Consider the following 16,931-nt stretch of genomic DNA (forward strand, 5'->3'; position numbering starts at 1 on the left):
AATGAAATACTGTGAACAACCAAACTTTCGATTTGCAGGAACCCTTATATCACTTTAAACATTGATAAAAGCCATAATAAGAATGACCACTATTTACCCCATTAAAATAATACAAGGATAAAGATGAGTTTTCAGCAAAAAAAACTCCTCAAATTATAAAACAAAGAACTAGAGAACTAAATGACATGTGAAGAATCTAAGAACATAGAACATATTTAAATTTATGTTTTTTTAAAATTCACTCTCCCCATTTATCACAATGGAGTCTAAAAGATTGCTCTCACAACAGGATCATTATCCCTAGTAGATTTAAGGACTAGTTCACTTGTATATTTCTCGAAATAATTGAGTTTGCTGGAATAAACTATTCAGCTCGATATTTTTCATCTTTCTCTAATACAAATGTATTTGATTCCTATAAATCTGAGTGAGGTTGGTCAGGAAATTATACATATTTGTTTTCCATGGGGTATATGAGCTATTAAGTCATGTTGCATTTATTATAGATCATGTTTGCTATTTGGCAAGATAATTAGAATGACTGAGAACAATATTTTAGAACATGTAATACAAGGAAAACAACCAGAAAGTAGAATTGAAGCAAATGTTCCTTATAATAAATGCTTTAAGTAAATATTTTGTTGTGATTCAAACACAAATTTGCATATAAAATACATAAAATGTCATTTAATATTATATATACTCTTCATTCTTATGGTTCCTATATGTATATATACTCTCTTGTGTAAGTACTTGCTCATATTACTTTTCACTTGGATCTCATGTAACTTGTGTATGTATTCCCATTCTTTCTTCCCATTCTAGCTCCAATTATGTGGATGTTCTCTTGGCTTTGTGCTATTTTAATTATTTTGGCTATGGCTGGTATGGACACAATAGCAAAGACCACACCATATATCAAGTTTACAAAGAAACCTGAGGAGAAAGAGATGCTGAAGGGACTAAAGCCATCCAGTGCCCTACCTCCGGAAGAAGAAGAAACACCCTTTACAGAAGTGGCCGGGACGGCAGAGCCAACCCCCGACCCCTCAGTCCAAGGTCCTGTCTTTGGCACGGCCACTCTCTTCCCCTTTGAAAACTTCACTCTGGATAAGGCTGATTTCCTTTTGAATTGTTGTGATTGTTGTTCATCTGTACCAGGGCAGAAAGGAGAACCTGGCGAGGCTGGAAAGTCAGGTATTTGGAAATACATAAAGCCATGTTTCTCCCTTACATGTCCTTAGAGTTGAGAGGTGGGTTGGAGGTACAAATGCCCCAAGGGTTTCTACATTGTCATGAACAGGGGGATGGGCCTAGGTGTAACATTTGTCAAAGGCAAATAGGTACCATGTGGCCCAAAGTGGCAGCTACTAGCCTTGTGCATGGCTATTAATAAATATTAAAATTAAATAAAAAAAATTCAGTTCCTCAATCACACTAACCATATTTCTAGGGCTTGTTAGCCACGTGTGACCAGTGGTTACCTTATTGGGCAGCACAGATGTACAGCATTTCCATCACTGCAGACAATTCTGCTGGGCAGTGCTGGCTAGAGCAGAGACCGGGCCTACCAACCCCAGCACTGGTATGCAGCTCTCCAAGTTACACGTGTTCACGACCAGGATAATCTTTTCATTAAAGGCCAATGTAAAAAGGGAAAATGAAAATTCTGTTATCTGGTAGGGCTGTACGCTGACTGATGGATTTTTGGAGTGCTATTTGTAGTTAGGATTAGAAATGGAATGCCTCTGAGGTGGAGAATAAAGCCAGGATTCAGTTTGCTTCTCATTGAAATTCTGAGTCAACACTGGATCCTTGCCCAGCAATTTTCTCCATTGAACGTCATGGTTACATATTTCAAACTTTCAGATGTCTTTCATATATACATTATGAATGTACTCTCAGTTTTATTGTAATATATTTCAGCTTTTACATGTCATGTAGCAGAGAATTCAAGGTAAGAATGAGATCAGAATGCCACTATGCAATCTCACTATGCCATGAAAAAAATTACACATAAATATTTATTGTGTTTTGCTTGAAGAATTTAAAGTTATAAAATGAGGAATTACACATCCTCATTAAGGCATTCATTTCATCCTGTTGTGGGAACCTTTCTGGAAATGTGCTCAATAGTTATGTAGAGCTGAAATGAAAGGGTAAGGGAGCTGGGCAGTGGTCTGGGCCACCAAGAGTTCAGGGTTGCAAGAACATTATTGGAAATGTAATGAGACTGAGAAAATTATATTTACCAGGATTTCTCTTAGTATCATATCTGGTTGGCAAGTTGCTTAGGAGTAAACACCCTCAAGGGCATGGTCAAGTAAACACAGCTGGTTGCTAAACTGTCTTCTGATGTTGTGCGTCTGTAACATCAAGGCTTGTGTTTTACTCACTGGTGGATTTAGCAGCTTTGTTCTCAGAGCTCAGCCCTTCCCATAAATACGTGTGACAGATACTCTGAGGGTGTGCCAAGTCATTAGCTTACTGAGGGCGCTCATGTGACTTAGTCTGCAAAGAGCACAGTGCTTAGAGGCTAAGCATGTTGTCTCGCATGGTCCCACCTTGGGGAAACTTCCTTACTTCTCTGAGTTTCTAAAATAGTACAATGGGGGTAAGAGTAATCCCAGCTGCACTGAGTCATCAAGACAACTGAATGACTTCATGTGTGTAAGGACTCGGTAGGGTGCCTGGAATAGAATAAGTGCTCAGCAATTGGGTTTATTGTTTCAATTAGCTGTGCCAGGAGGTTTTCCCTACCTCATGAAATACTCTGAGCCTGATAGGATCCTGTTTTTGAGATAACTAGAGAGGTATTTATTTTGGCTTTATCAGTGTTTTCAAAAACATAACTTTTTTAAAAATTAGAAATCTAGTATGAGAGCATCATTAAATAAACTTGAAAATAACTCATATCCTAATCTGTTCATTGAGTATTAGCTTATGCCATTTTCTTAGAGCTGTATCCTTTGGTTCTTTACATCACTAACTAGAGGGTAGTGATATCTGTATTTGTGTGGCTATTGGTTCAATGTTTATCTTTCATGGACTCTCAGCTCTATGAGGGTAGGGACTGCTGGAATGTTTTTTTTTTAGTTTTGTATAAATCTTTTAAAAAATTATAGCTGACATAAACTATTGTATTAGTTTTAACACAGTGATTCAACATTCATATACCTTACAAAGTAATCAGCATGTAAGTCTAGTAATTGTATATAGTGATGATATTACTATTGTCTTTAGCTGTACATTACATACCCATAGTTTACTTCATACCTGGGAGTTTGTAATTTCAATCCTCTTCCCTTTGGCTGATCCCTCCCCCCTACCCCTCTGGCAACCCTCAGTTTGTTCTGGGGACTCCTGGAATGTTGATAGCTGATTCCTGATACCTGGTAGGGTGCTTGGTTTATAGAAAGCCTCAGCAGTAGCTCCTGGATGAATGCATACATGAGTGAGTGGGAAAACCAAAAGTGCCAGGTATTGTGGTTTTACTTCCAGTTGAAAAGTGTGGTCCACACGAGGCTAAGGGTCAGGTAATCATTCAATTCTTGTTGTTTGACATAGCACTGCTTCCCTGAATCCTTAAATCACTGCCATGAATCCAGTGACAAGTACTAATGTGCCCAATTTATCTATTCAGGTAGTACAAAATTGCAAATTGGACAAAAATATTGTCGTCAGAACTCTCTAATAGTTTATTCTAACCCAGATTTTATCATTTGGACACTGACGGTCATTAGTCTTAATAAATGACTCTTTTATTCTCCACTGAATTATGATATTTTGAAAGAGAATATTTTTAGACCTTAATGCTTTTCAAATTTCATTTCTAGGTCCCGAGGGAAAGGCAGGTGATATGGGGATCCCAGGGCCACCAGGAGCCATTGGACCCCAAGGTCCAAAAGGCCAGAAAGGAGAGAAAGGTAGGTAATTATAGAGATTTCATGTCAAAACTCAAGGGATGTTCTGAATCACTCTTAGGACAGCAATTTGCTAAGTAAATACCAGATTCTTGCAGGTGGAATAATTAAAAAAATGTAAATTTGGTTAAGCATATTGTGAGTTATATTTTATATAAAAATGTTAATTTATAAATAGCCAGTTGAGAAATTTTAAACTTGTCTGGTGACATATCACACCCACGTGGGCACACACATCTTTTCTGTCTCTCATTGGCCTCACAGCTGACCCAGGGACTGGGCACCCTCTCTACAGAAGGGCCCCTCCCTGTGTCTTCCTCATGATACAAGTTAATTACATACTGGACAGAACTAACTACAGTAGGCCATCCTATCCCATTTGGCTGGACAGCCTGTCTGCAAAGGAGAATATGACGTAGCCCTCGCCTTACACTCAGATGGAGGGCAGTGGCCCTGGGGGAAGGGAGCCAAATGCAAGTGGCTGCTGTCAAGCATGTAGCAGTGACCGGTCGCTTCACCTCATCTGAAAATTGAGGGAGATAGACTAGATATTTGTTTAAACCATTTACTTTTAAAAGAGATTTATAGTCACGTAACTATAGATCTTTCATAGATCTTTTCTAGCTCAGAAATTCTATAATTCTATAGACGTAACAGTAAAGAGGGCATTCTATCTGGAAAATCCTGGTTCTATAAGTGCTTCAAGGGATTGAGGGAAGGTTGCAGATTCACTGGGACATTCAGAAATCCCTCAGTGAATACCGCCAGCTCATACAAATATCATCTATCCATCAAGTTAAATATTTTAGCCTCAGTGTCACATGTCAAAAGACCTAATATCATCTATACATCACCCTCCACATGGCTCGGGAACTGCCTGACTCATTTCTGTGGAACGTTCAGTGAGGTAATTACTCAGCAAAGAGGCTAAGGTAAGAGAGAGCCACTTCACACTTGTCAGTTATGTGATTTTCATTCTTGGAAACATTTAATCCTTTTGTTGCTGCATTATATTAGCAGAAAGCTCTGTGAAATAAAGATGAGTGATGAACCTCCCGAGTGATTCATACATTAGCCAGACTTCTGGAAGTAGAAGACAAAAACAGGGAAGTATCCTAAGATAAGGTTCTGAAGAATATGCTTTGATGAAGGATCAAAGGTAGAAATTCACTCAGCCAGACCATAGATTGGGGACTCCACTACCCTTTCACTTCCAGACTTAGTCTAAACTCTTAGTTAAGATCTAAAGTTTTTTTTTAAATAAATGACCTGAGTGACTGTATTCTGGCTAATCACAACCTCATTGAGGAAATGCAGTATAAGCATCTAAAATCCTTTAAAGGAACTTGAGAACCAGAATAACTCTGCAGTGAGGGTCAGTATATGAGCATGGACAAGGGCTGGGAATAGAAATGGCCCTTCACTTTCATTCAGGGTGAGTTTCTCTCCAAATGTTCACAGACATTTTCCTGATGGCCTTGGAGTTAATTTCCAAGTTTTGAATTTTAGGTGGAATGGCGACGGAGGAGCTAGCTGCTTGGAAAACGCTGCTGGGTGACTGAGGGGGGGATATCTGTCACCGCTCGTGAAATTTGGGGGAGTCTCCTCTTAGGATTTTTAATTTAATTTACAGTTTTCTTTTTCTTGACAAAATGAGAACACAAAATGTTAGTTATATATAAATAACGTGGTTGGTTAATCAGTGCCAACCAATGTACTATGCAGTCATGTTTGATGCTGTTCAAATTTCTGAACTTGTTTGTACTTCAGTTTCTTCTATGATAAAAGTGATGACAAAAATATCTGTTTTACCATTCTTGAAGGGAGATGCTATGAACTTTCTTAAATTAAAAGTGATCTAATTGATGGAATGTGCTCTGTTATATGGCCCCCATTATATGAGAGACTATATTGATATCAAATAAAAATTAACATTAAATTCAAAAGGCTGGATTAAATTCTAAAAGTCATGTTAAGAGTTTGGAACATTACCTCGTGCAGAGTAGATGATCAATAACAGTTAGCTATTATTATTGCTAATAATTAAAATAAGTCTAGTGTGGCAACACCAACAGGATGGGCCTTCAGCCAGGTCCAGTATAAAAATCCATTTTGTGGTATATGGCAAATACTTGAAAACCCTGATTAAAACTTCTTAAATAAAATTTCTCACAGTACTATAATTTGTCCAAAGAGTACATGAAAAGTTTTCCAAACAAAATAAAAATAGACTTTTCTTGATGCTCTGTATCAAGGACAGTATCTTCTTCTCCTAGACAGGTTTCGTCAGGATTTGTTTTAGCCAATTGCACAATGTTATGCTCTGTGTCAGACTTATGTGGGGCATGGCACAACCTCTCAGGCACTGTGGGGAATGTAAAGAAGAGGACATTTTAACTGTCATTCAAAATTCACGATAGGAAAAACACAAACACGTATGTATATAACACAAGGCAGAGTGCTGTGAGTTTCATGAGAGATCTGAAGAGCTGTGGAAACGCTGAGGGGATAGCTGAGCTCTGTCTGGGGAGGTTGGCACTAACCCCAAATCTCCTTTAAATGACTTAACATCAGCTGGAATACAATATTCCTAACGATGCTCAGTAATCTTTTCCTATATTGTTTTGCTTTATTATTTTTTATTGAATTTTTGGGTGACATTGGTTAATAAAATTATATAGGTTTAAGGTATACAATTCTATAATACATCACCTGTGTATTTGTATGGAGTGTTCTCCAGGCCAATCATATTGTTTTACTTCTACACATTTTGGTGAGGGAAGCATTGGAATGTAACAGGGCTGTGAATGGATGTTAGCTTTATCATAACTAATACAATTAGAAGAAAGTTAATCTTGGCATCATTTTAGGACTTAAGGGAGAACGTGGGGACCAAGGAACAAATGGCGTTCCAGGATACCCAGGAAAACCAGGAGAACCAGGTGGAGTATAAACCGTATCCATTGTAGAGTGTGAACTGTATCATGTGTGCAGTGTAGCCCTTAATTTTTCTCTTGTTTGTATGCAAAGTTATCAGGAGGTAAGAGATATGCCTCCTGATTTATAAATATAAATATATATAAATTGCTATTATTCTTCTGGTAATGCAGCGTACTGGTTACATTGGAGTGTGGGTACAGGGCTAGGAATGTGGAGACTAAGTAAAGGTGTTTGAACCCTGTTCCTCTCTCCAGCTGTCTTTGGGAAAAGACCCCTGCATTCTGGGTTTTGACTTCTTTGCCTGAAAGGTTTTAGTTTTGGTTGGACAATACAGAGATTTAAGAGAATACTTGGGTTGGGCTAAAATGCAAATATAGTGGAATAAAGTGGGCAACTATTGTTTTACTACTCTTTATTATCTTAAAAGTAAAAAAAAATAAAACTAGATACACTAGATCTAGATATAAGCTATCTAGATAATGCTATCAGTAGCATTAGCTCTTCCCATTATGGGACTGATGTGTGATGTGAACGGCTCAGTGTAAGGGTCTCACCTCAGTAAGAGGAGGGAAAAGACAAGAGGTTTCCAGGTTTCCAGCCCCAGTTGGTAGGTTTTGTTCCTATTGTGTAAGCTCTGTATTAATAGCATGTTGTTCATAGTCTATGTGGTCCTTAAACATCATTTGAATTTTCCATTTCAGGTGGACTCGGTCCTAAAGGGGATAAAGGAGACGTTGGACTGGAGGGAGTGAAAGGACAAAAAGGCTCAAAGGGGGACACATTTGTAAATGCTACGAAAGGAGAGAAAGGAGACCGAGGGGCTGTGGGCTCACCAGGCTTGAATGGAGAGCCTGGGGACAAGGGAGAGAAGGGGGAGATGGGGGATAAGGGCTACTGTGGGAATTCTGGGGAGAGGGGGGGAAAGGGCGAAAAAGGGGAGGTGGGGATGAAAGGAGAAAAAGGTAGCAAAGGAGATATGGGGATGGAAGGCAAAAGGGGTCCAGAGGGCCTGCCTGGAGCCCAAGGTGATCCAGGGGCTAAAGGACAAAAGGGGGAGTTAGGTCCTCCTGGTCTCATGGGACCTGTGGGGCCAAAGGGTGAGCTTGGGAGCAAAGGGGTCCGAGGGTCTATTGGAAAGAAAGGCTCTCGGGGCCTTAAAGGCTCCAAAGGGGAGGTGGCCAGAGTCCCACGGTCGGCTTTCAGTGCTGCTTTATCAAAGCCTTTCCCTCCTCCCAATGTCCCTATCAAATTTGACAAAGTTTTCTATAATGACCAAGGGAATTATAGCCCCGTCACTGGGAAATTTAACTGCAGTATTCCTGGGGCATATGTATTTTCCTACCATGTCACGGTGAGTGGCCGACCCGCTCGGATCAGCCTGGTGGCCTGGAATAAGAAGCAGGTCAAGTCCAGAGAAACGCTCTATGGTCATGAAATAGACCAGGCCTCTCTCCTCATTGTCCTGAAGTTAAGTGCAGGGGACCAAGTCTGGCTGGAAGTTTCCAAAGATTGGAACGGAGTGTATGTCAGCCCCGAGGATGACAGCATTTTTACTGGGTTCCTTTTGTACCCAGAGGAAACTTCTGGAATTTCACCTTAAACTTGTGTCTTAACACTGTAGTTTGGAGTCAGTGGAATATGGCAGGTAACATAGAATAGTGCTATTGAGAAAATAACTCTCATTATTTTTTATCACTATAAAAAATACAGAAAAAATTGTATCACTTAGGGTTCATTGCCATTGCTATTTTAAGACGTCACCTTTAAAAATAGGTACCCCTCCATATTTGGGAGCAGATGTCTATTCACTCAGTAGATAGCTTTTTCATTTTGCATTATAATGGTATTTCTCAAGACATTTAAGTAATTAACATTTGTATACAAAAAACAAATGAGATTTATAATTAATAAATATATTCTTACTAAACATCTTTTATATCTCATATAAATGCATGAAATTCTTTTCTGTGTGAACACGAGGCTACCAGCTGACATATCACGATGGGCAGGTATCACTGAAAAGTTTCTAATTCTGTTAGGAGGTTTGCCTTCCAGCGGAATAGAACTATGGCCATATTAGTTTAATTCGGGGAGAATCCCCAGAAAGAATGGTAAAGACTAGCTAACCTGTCTTTCCCACTAATCAGTATGTAAAGGTTTGCTTATAAAAAACCTGTATTATATGGACTTATGTGATGGGTAAAAGGTAAAAAGAAAGTTAATAAAAATGTTGCTCAGTTGAATCATAGCGAGGACCCAGCCATTCTTCACAGTACTGTGCTGAGAAGAACAGAATGTCCCCCCAATGATTCCAAAGTGAAATTAGATTATTACTGATCTGAGCATTTAGCCCTTTCTTCATGGAAGAACATTTAAGTTGGATAAATTCTTTGGCTTTATTATCATCGTCTCTATAATAATTAATTCCTACTATTCAGTGATAACACTGTTGGAACAGGTGGGCATCTGGGAATTCACTTGCAGTGTGAATATTTAATAATTGAATATATAATAATACAACAGGCTCATTTGGAAAGGAATGAATGTATTGAATCTAAATTGAATTGGAGTCAAGAATGCATGTAGTTAGGCAGATTTGCACATCAGGGAGTGGGTGATGGGGAGCCTTCTGGCCTTGCCCTTCTGGATGGACAAATCTGGCAGCTGTTATTGTGCGTTGGCAATGCTGTCTTCCACATCTTCCTCTTGAAGATGCATAAGGTACATTATTGTACCCCAAGGTTCTCACAGTAAAGAAATATAATTTCATTTTTTCTAAGGGTCCCATTTTTATTCTGAGTATAGACTCATCAAATAACATGCTGTGGAACAGCATTGTGTAGGATGCTAATTTTAGATATGCTGCATTAGTTTCTTATCTGAAGACTACCCAGCAGGCTGGGGTAAGTTCAGTCTTGACATTTTCCCCTTCCATGACCAGTTTTTCTCTATTTAGGCTGCAATATTGTTTAGTTGAGGCTTTGTTTGTATTTGTCAGAGGGAGAATAAGATAACTCACATGACTAAAATAGTGATGCTTTTACTTAGAATTTTTTCTTTTCCATTTTGAGGACTGGGTGTCAAAGACATTCATATATATATATATATATATATATATATATATATATATATATATATATACGCATGTGTGCATACGTGTGTGTGTGTGTGTGCGCGTGTGTATTCATTCCACATCAAAAGATGTGATGTCAATATAACTCTGCAGCTGGGCAGAGGACCAATAAGGGAGCAGTGGCTTACGTGGAGGATACATGCCATCCAGTGGTGTCTTCCATGTGTGGTAAACATTTCATAGGAAGTCTGAAGTTAAGGATCCAGGATTGGTGGTTAATTATGAACTTTTTCAGGGTATGTGCCCCAAGGAAGTTCTTAGCTGTTAAAGTGGCTTGGGAGGTGGCTTCTAGGTGCTTTCTGCCACTTTTTGCTGTGAGAGGGAAGTGAGACAACCGTGTTCCCTTTTTCAGCTCTGTTGTGTCTCCCACCTTGTCGAAAGCACACAAATAAAGACTGGGTCTCTCCCATCCCCAGGATTTGAATACAGCCCCTACCTACACCTACCCTAGTGACTACCAATTTCCAGACCCTGGATGCCTGCCCTGAGTATTAAACTGATGAGAGTTAAACTGACATCTCAGACTTAACACAACGAAACCAAGCTTCTGAAATTCCCCTCCAGCCGCCCCTCCCAGATCCTTCCCTGAGTGGGAATTCACAGAATGGCCACTTCTGGGGTCGCTCAGGCCAAAAACCTGTCATTTGATTTTTCCCTTTCACACTTAAATGCAACCTGTTAGGAAATCCTTTTGGTTCTTTCTTCAAAACGTATCCAGAATCTGCTTCCGTCACCCCAGTCAAGCCACCATCATTTATACCTGGATTATTTATAGCAATAACCTCCATACTGGATCCCCTAAAATAAAAGGTGTCTAGGGTTAAAATGCAAATGGGATCCAACATTACATATATTTAAATTTTCAAATTTATAAACCAAGCTAATAAATAGTTATTTATAACATTGTGGATTATCCTACTTTAACATATGATTTTATATTGATAAAGTAAAAAAAAATCTATGGTTTTTATGTGACTGACAGTAAATAAAACACCAAAGATGACTGAACTACTGTTGTGTATGTCTGGGAGTTCTATTAGCAGGCAGGTGAGGTTTGGGTGGGTAAAGAGGGAAAAACATTAACTCATGAATTACTGTATATTTATCCTATAGATATTATTTTAAAACTTAATTTTATCAAAATATGTTTTTAAAATCAAAATTTCCACATAATTTATGTTCAATGGACAGTTTTGTCGCATTAGACCACTTTTGTTGAGTCATTGTATTTTAACATTATATTTTAAAAGTTAATTTCAATTTGGTGAAACTGCTCAGATGAATTAGCAATCAGGTTTGGAAATGAACCATGAATTTTGCATCATGTTCAAATATTGTAACTGGGGTTGCATATGATATATTATCACTATTGTAAACAATACTGCAAAATATTTAAATTTCATCATATAAACTATGATCACTATATTGCCATTTTCATCATCTCTTCAAACAATATTCTAAAATCTAAATCTATCATGAGTTGTCAGTCTGGACCTGCACAAATACAAATTTGGAGAGATATGAATTATTTAATATGTTTAGCCATTAAGTCTGCAACTGTCACAAACACTAGGCAATTCACGAGCATCTCAAGAATGATGAACTAGAACACAATAAAAAGCAAGAAAATGAATGTTCAGCACAACTGAGATGTAATACTTTGTGATCCATGGCATTTCTACTCTCCAAGAGGAAGTAGATTACTTGTACTTCTCTTAATTAAGCACATCCAATGTTCAAATCCTCCCCATACTCCAAAGCAGTGTCTATCTCCCAAGTTTACAGCAGTACAGCCCACTAGTCACAATGGCCATTTGTAAGCAATCACCTTTTGTTTGGTGCACATAGGGCAAGAGACATGGAGAAGAGCTTCCCTGGGGCCTGAAAGGTGTCAATCGTAGGAGCACATGGTTGGACCGCAGGCTGTGCAGTACTGGAATTGAGCCCTGATGCCTAATAAATGCACCCTGGCTACTATCATATATTTACATGTTGTTGTCTGTTTTATGTAGAACTTCCTAAAGCATGGGGCCCAAGACGGGATCCTCTTGCTTGGTTCCAAAGGCAGTATCACCTGTTTCTGCTCTGACTCCCTTAAATCAAAGCAATTCTATTAAAAGGAAGGTAGATCATCACACTCCCCTGGGCAAAGCCTCTCGAAGCTTCCATCTCCTCCAGAGTAGAAGCTGAATCCTTACTATGACCAGAGAGGCCCCATGTGACCTGGTGCCTGCTTCCCTCTCACTGTACCTCCTGCCATTTCCTCCACACTTGCTCTGGGCATTGTCCTCAGTGCTGTTCCTCAAATTCCCCAAGCATATTTCCACTCAAGGCTTCGCATTTACTGTTCTACCTAAAAGGCTCTTCCCACAAGTAACTTGCGTGACAGACCCCTTTCTCTCTCCCAAGCCTGCCTTTCTCTTTCTTTCCTTCTCTCTCTCTTTCTCTTTCTTTCTTCCTTCCTTCCTTTCTTTCTTTCTTTCTTTCTTTCTTTCTTTCTTTCTTTCTTTCTTTCTTTCTTTCTTTCTTTCTTTCTTTCTTTCTTTCTTTTTCTTTCTTTCTCTCTCATCTTTTTCGTTTATTCTATTATAGCTGTCCCTATTTTTCCCCTTTTGCCCACCTTCACCCAGCCCACCCCTCTATCCCACCATCAATTCTCTCTCTGTTGTCCATGTCCATGCATCATTCATACATGTTCTTTGTTTATTCCCTTCCCTTTCCTTTCACAATTCCCTGCCTCCTACCTCCCCTAGGGAGGATCTACAGCTGTCAGTCTGTTCTCTGTTTCCATGTCTCTGGTTCTATTTTTCTTGTTAGTATATTTTGCTAATTAGATTCCACTTAGAAGTGAGTTCATATGGTATTTATTTTTCACCAACTGGCTTACTTCACTTAGCATAATGCTCTCCAGTTCTATCCATGCTGTCACAAAAGGTAGGACTTCCTTTTTTCTTTCTGCTATGTAGTATTCCATTGTGTAAATGTAACACAATTTTTTAATTCACTCATTTACTGAGGGGCAGTTGGGCTCTTCCCAATACTTAGCTATTGTAAATAGCACTGCTATGAGCATAGGGGCACATCAGTTCTTTTGAATTGGTGTTTTTGGATTCTTAGGGTATATGCCCAGCAGTGGAATTGCTGGGTCATTTAAATATCACCTTTTCAACAAGGTGTTCTTTGACACTCAGTTTTAAATGGCAGTCCCCATGCCCCACCCCACTTCCCTGCTTTATTTTTCTCCACAGAGCTCATCACTTTCAAATGTATTATATTGCACTTATAGACCTTGTTTATTTTCTGTTTTTCCACTGACAGTAAGTTCCACAAGGCCAGGAATTTTTGTCTGTTTATTGTTTGATCCTCAGCACCAGGACATTAAATATGGGTTTAGTGAACACAGATTGATAGGGTCTACACCGATGTGGTAGTTGTGGATCTCTTTATATGGTGGTGCTCTCAGATCATCTTTGCTTTTGGTTTTCATCTTAGTTAAATATGAGCAAACAAAAACCAACCAAACCAATATGTTGCAAAGTAAATAAAATGATAGTTTAGATTTCACAACTAAGAAACCTGCTTCATGAAATACCATGTTTTAGTGTTTCAAAGACCTATATGCTTTTTTTTTCTACTGGGACATGGGACTACTGAGCCATTCTGTGGGTTTTCAGAACAATCATGAGAGTGGAGCATGTCTCTTGATATCTGTCTATGATGCTACTTCTGAATGGGGATCCAATTCATTTTCATCTCCCATTCAAGCCTAAAATAGGTCATCTTGTGTCATGGGATACACTATATTCTATAGCTATAATTCCACTTATAAGAAGGTTTTAAAAAAGGCAAGAAGACTATAAAAAGGTTTAAAGATGCTGTAAGACTTGGAAGAAGTTCTTATGGAGAAGAAAAAATTGAGGGCAATGAGTCTGCCAGTGACAAGGGCGGGGGGCAGTCAAGAGAGAGACACACACATTGGAATTATGAAGTCATAATTACTGTAATTTCTTATGCCCTAACAATGTGTCAGACACTGAGTTTTGTGTGTCTAAAGTGCCTTAAATAACATGTACCACGTTAGGTGATGGAAGCACAGAGCAGTTATGCAATGTACCAAAGATACCAGTGTGGTTGGTGGGGAGCTATGAAACCCGCTCTTAACCAATGGAGCAGAGTTTACCAAAAAGTTTAACTGGTGAAACCTGGTATAAAGGGAAAAGAATAGTGGTGGCCTTGTTTCTCAAGGCTATCACCCCAAGTTGGAAAGAAGATGAGAAGAGGAACAAGAATCCACTGGTAGCTGAGCAGGTGGTGCGGGACAAGAGATGAAACCAATGCTGATAACAGAGACTGTAGTTGGATGCTATGATCAGCCTAGTGTATAATCTGTGTGACTTCAGTGCAAAAAGTTAGTAGGAGTACTTGGTTGTTTTAGGAACTACAGTTAGAGCATATTTATTGTTGTTTGAATTTTAAGAATCACATTGCATCTAGTAGAGATAGTATGAGAGATTTGCATGTTTAGGGTCCTTCCTTCTGAGGTAGGAAGTGCATGGAAATGTTTCTCTTGTCCTGAGCTTGTAGAAGGAGCTGAGGAAGCAGAAGCCTCCCTCTCCTACTCTGTGTGTAATGATTCGTACATGTAGGCTCAGTTAGTGTCAGGTACTGTTCTTGGTACTGAGGATAAATTAGTGAACACAACAGGGAGAAAAACCCCTCTCTCTTCATAGAGCTTATGATAAGAAAGAATAACAAATCTGTAAACTATTAATTATATAGTACTTCAGAAGGCAATAAATGCTATAGAGGACAATTAAGAAGGAGGGGAATTGGGAGAATCAGGATAGGTGTGGGGGGTGAGAGGGATTTAAAATACAGGTCAGAAAAAGTCTCATTGAGAATGTCATATTTGAGCCAAAATGTGAACAAGGCAAAATAGGAAGCCATATGGCTTCTTCTGAGAAAGCAGAAGAAACAAAAGAAGAATATCCCTAAGGCTGGTGCTTGCCTGGCCAAAGGTCAGTGGGCCTATGGGACATGGAGGTGAGGTCAGAGGGGTAAGGGGGCCACACATTGCTTGAAACTCTAGTTCAGTTTTTCCTTGCCCAGTTCTGCCTCCTTTCCCTTCTCTCCAAAGGCAGATTCCGAATAATCATCTTGTACCTCAAACTTTCTTTGCACATCTGCTTCTGGAGACCCAACTGGTAATCATGAGATATAATATGTGAAAGAAAGTCATAGAGGGTATGCTTTTGTAGACCACTTGTTCACCGTACATCCACACAGGTGCACATACCCACCTCACACACACACTCACACATACCCCTCTATTTTGTTCTAGGTCAGGGCTGGAGGAATTAATTAGTTAATTGATTAATATTGTCATAACACTATTGGAAGCTTTGGGCCTGATATTTAGATGCAAAGAATCTGTTTTCTGGCTGTAGGGGTTAAGAGCACAGACTCAGAAACCAGATGAACTGGGTTAGAATTTTATTTGCTAACCAAGTTACCTTTGGTGAGACACCTACTCTATTTGTGCCTCAGTTTTCTCATCTACAAAATGGACTTCTAGTGTTACAAATGGTTTATATTTGCAAAAACTCTTAGAACTCTTATGCTGGGTATATAGTAAGTGCTAAAAAGATTGTTTGTTAAATAAGAAAGCCAGCTTTATTTGAGTCAAATGTGAGAGAAGATATATTTTGTATACAGTATCAGGTATATATTAGCTTTTCAGCTGATAAGCTTATAAGTGGGGAGGTGAAATCAGGACTGGTCTGGGCTCAGTGTAGTATCAGAGGTGAGAGTGTTGGGTGAATTGAAGTTGTGCGTTTAATCAAGGTCTTTCTATAGAGCACCTGAGTTATTAAAAATATAATGTCTTATAAAGGATATATAAAATAAAGTACTACTCCTTTGAAATGAGATTGAGGTTCACCCCTTCCTCAAAATCACTGTTAATAGAGGTAATATGCCAAAGTGCAGAGACTCATCTTCCTACTGAGGTACCCAGGACCACTGGATTGCCATGATAACTGTGAGCTTCCTAGACACCTGAGTAAGGCACTAGATGAGAGCCTAACATGTTTTCCTGATCTGAAAGGTAATGGCAGTGACACATGAGACCTCCCAGTGGACTATAGCAAGGGGTAATGGCAGGAAATTGCATCAGCTGAGTGATTAAGGCAATATCAGTAGTCAGAAGACAGCAGCGGGCAAGTGGCCTTGGTCTCACTGCTGCCTCATGTGATCTGCCTCACAGGGCGATGAGTCTGAAATGTGTCTGCAGGGCCCACAGACATGTTCCTCTCCTGCTTCCTTTTTTTCTTTGAGGATAAATGAGGGACAAACATTTTGGAACATCCAGATTATTAAATGTCAGAACTATTTCCAAAGTGGTACACTCACTCTCCTTGGATGTTGAATGCAAGTTAAAATTGCTTCTGGAAAAAGGTTTTGTGAAGGTCTTATTCATTCATTTGAATTCAAACAAACTAATGAGCACCTACTATGTACCAGGCACTGGGATCAATGCCAGGGAAACGAAGATGAAGGAGACAATTTCTTGTCTTCAAAGAAGTCGCAGTCAAATGGAAGAGATGAGTGAGCAAAGACAATAGTTTCATCTTTTCTGTCTCAAAAATGGTCAAAGACCTAATGCCATAGCTATTATAGAGGAAATTGAGAAAATACTTAATCCAGTAAGTTAATTGATTGATGTTCTTATTTACCCCATAGAGTACTAGGCAAGCAATTGATTTCAATAGGTTTATCCTCAGCAGGAGAAAAATGTAAACAAAATATTCAAAAACAACATTTTCACAATTGGGTGTTACCATGTGGCACCCTAAATCTTGTTTCAGAGACTTCGGATTGATAAGCAGAAGACTAAAGAGCTCTATCTGGAAGCCAGAAGTTGACCAGGCAAAGTC

General features: G+C 39.1%; 1 protein-coding gene across 1 annotated transcript; it reads left to right on the plus strand.

Moving 5' to 3' along the window:
• Nucleotides 1-833: 833 nt before the first annotated feature.
• On the plus strand, nucleotides 834-8,463 carry OTOL1 (otolin 1). Its single transcript, XM_045852089.1, has 4 exons — nucleotides 834-1,197; nucleotides 3,837-3,926; nucleotides 6,794-6,865; nucleotides 7,565-8,463. The coding sequence occupies exons 1-4, from the start codon at nucleotides 834-836 to the stop codon at nucleotides 8,461-8,463; spliced, it is 1,425 nt and encodes a 474-aa protein (XP_045708045.1).
• Nucleotides 8,464-16,931: the final 8,468 nt, after the last annotated feature.

This window comes from Phyllostomus hastatus, unplaced genomic scaffold (genome assembly GCF_019186645.2).
Source record: "Phyllostomus hastatus isolate PE091 unplaced genomic scaffold, TTU_PhHast_1.1 phas_contig_86, whole genome shotgun sequence".
Classification (NCBI taxonomy): Eukaryota; Metazoa; Chordata; class Mammalia; order Chiroptera; family Phyllostomidae; genus Phyllostomus; species Phyllostomus hastatus.

What these genes read in the sequence shown, in the direction of transcription:
- OTOL1 (XM_045852089.1), top strand. Translation starts at nt 834, where the DNA reads ATGTGGATGTTCTCTTGGCTTTGTGCTATTTTAATTATTTTGGCTATG. An exon ending in AGGCCAGAAAGGAGAGAAAG is followed by an intron (nt 3,927 to 6,793) that starts GTAGGTAATTAT and finishes GCATCATTTTAG; the next exon opens with GACTTAAGGGAGAACGTGGG. An exon ending in AGGAAAACCAGGAGAACCAG is followed by an intron (nt 6,866 to 7,564) that starts GTGGAGTATAAA and finishes TTTCCATTTCAG; the next exon opens with GTGGACTCGGTCCTAAAGGG.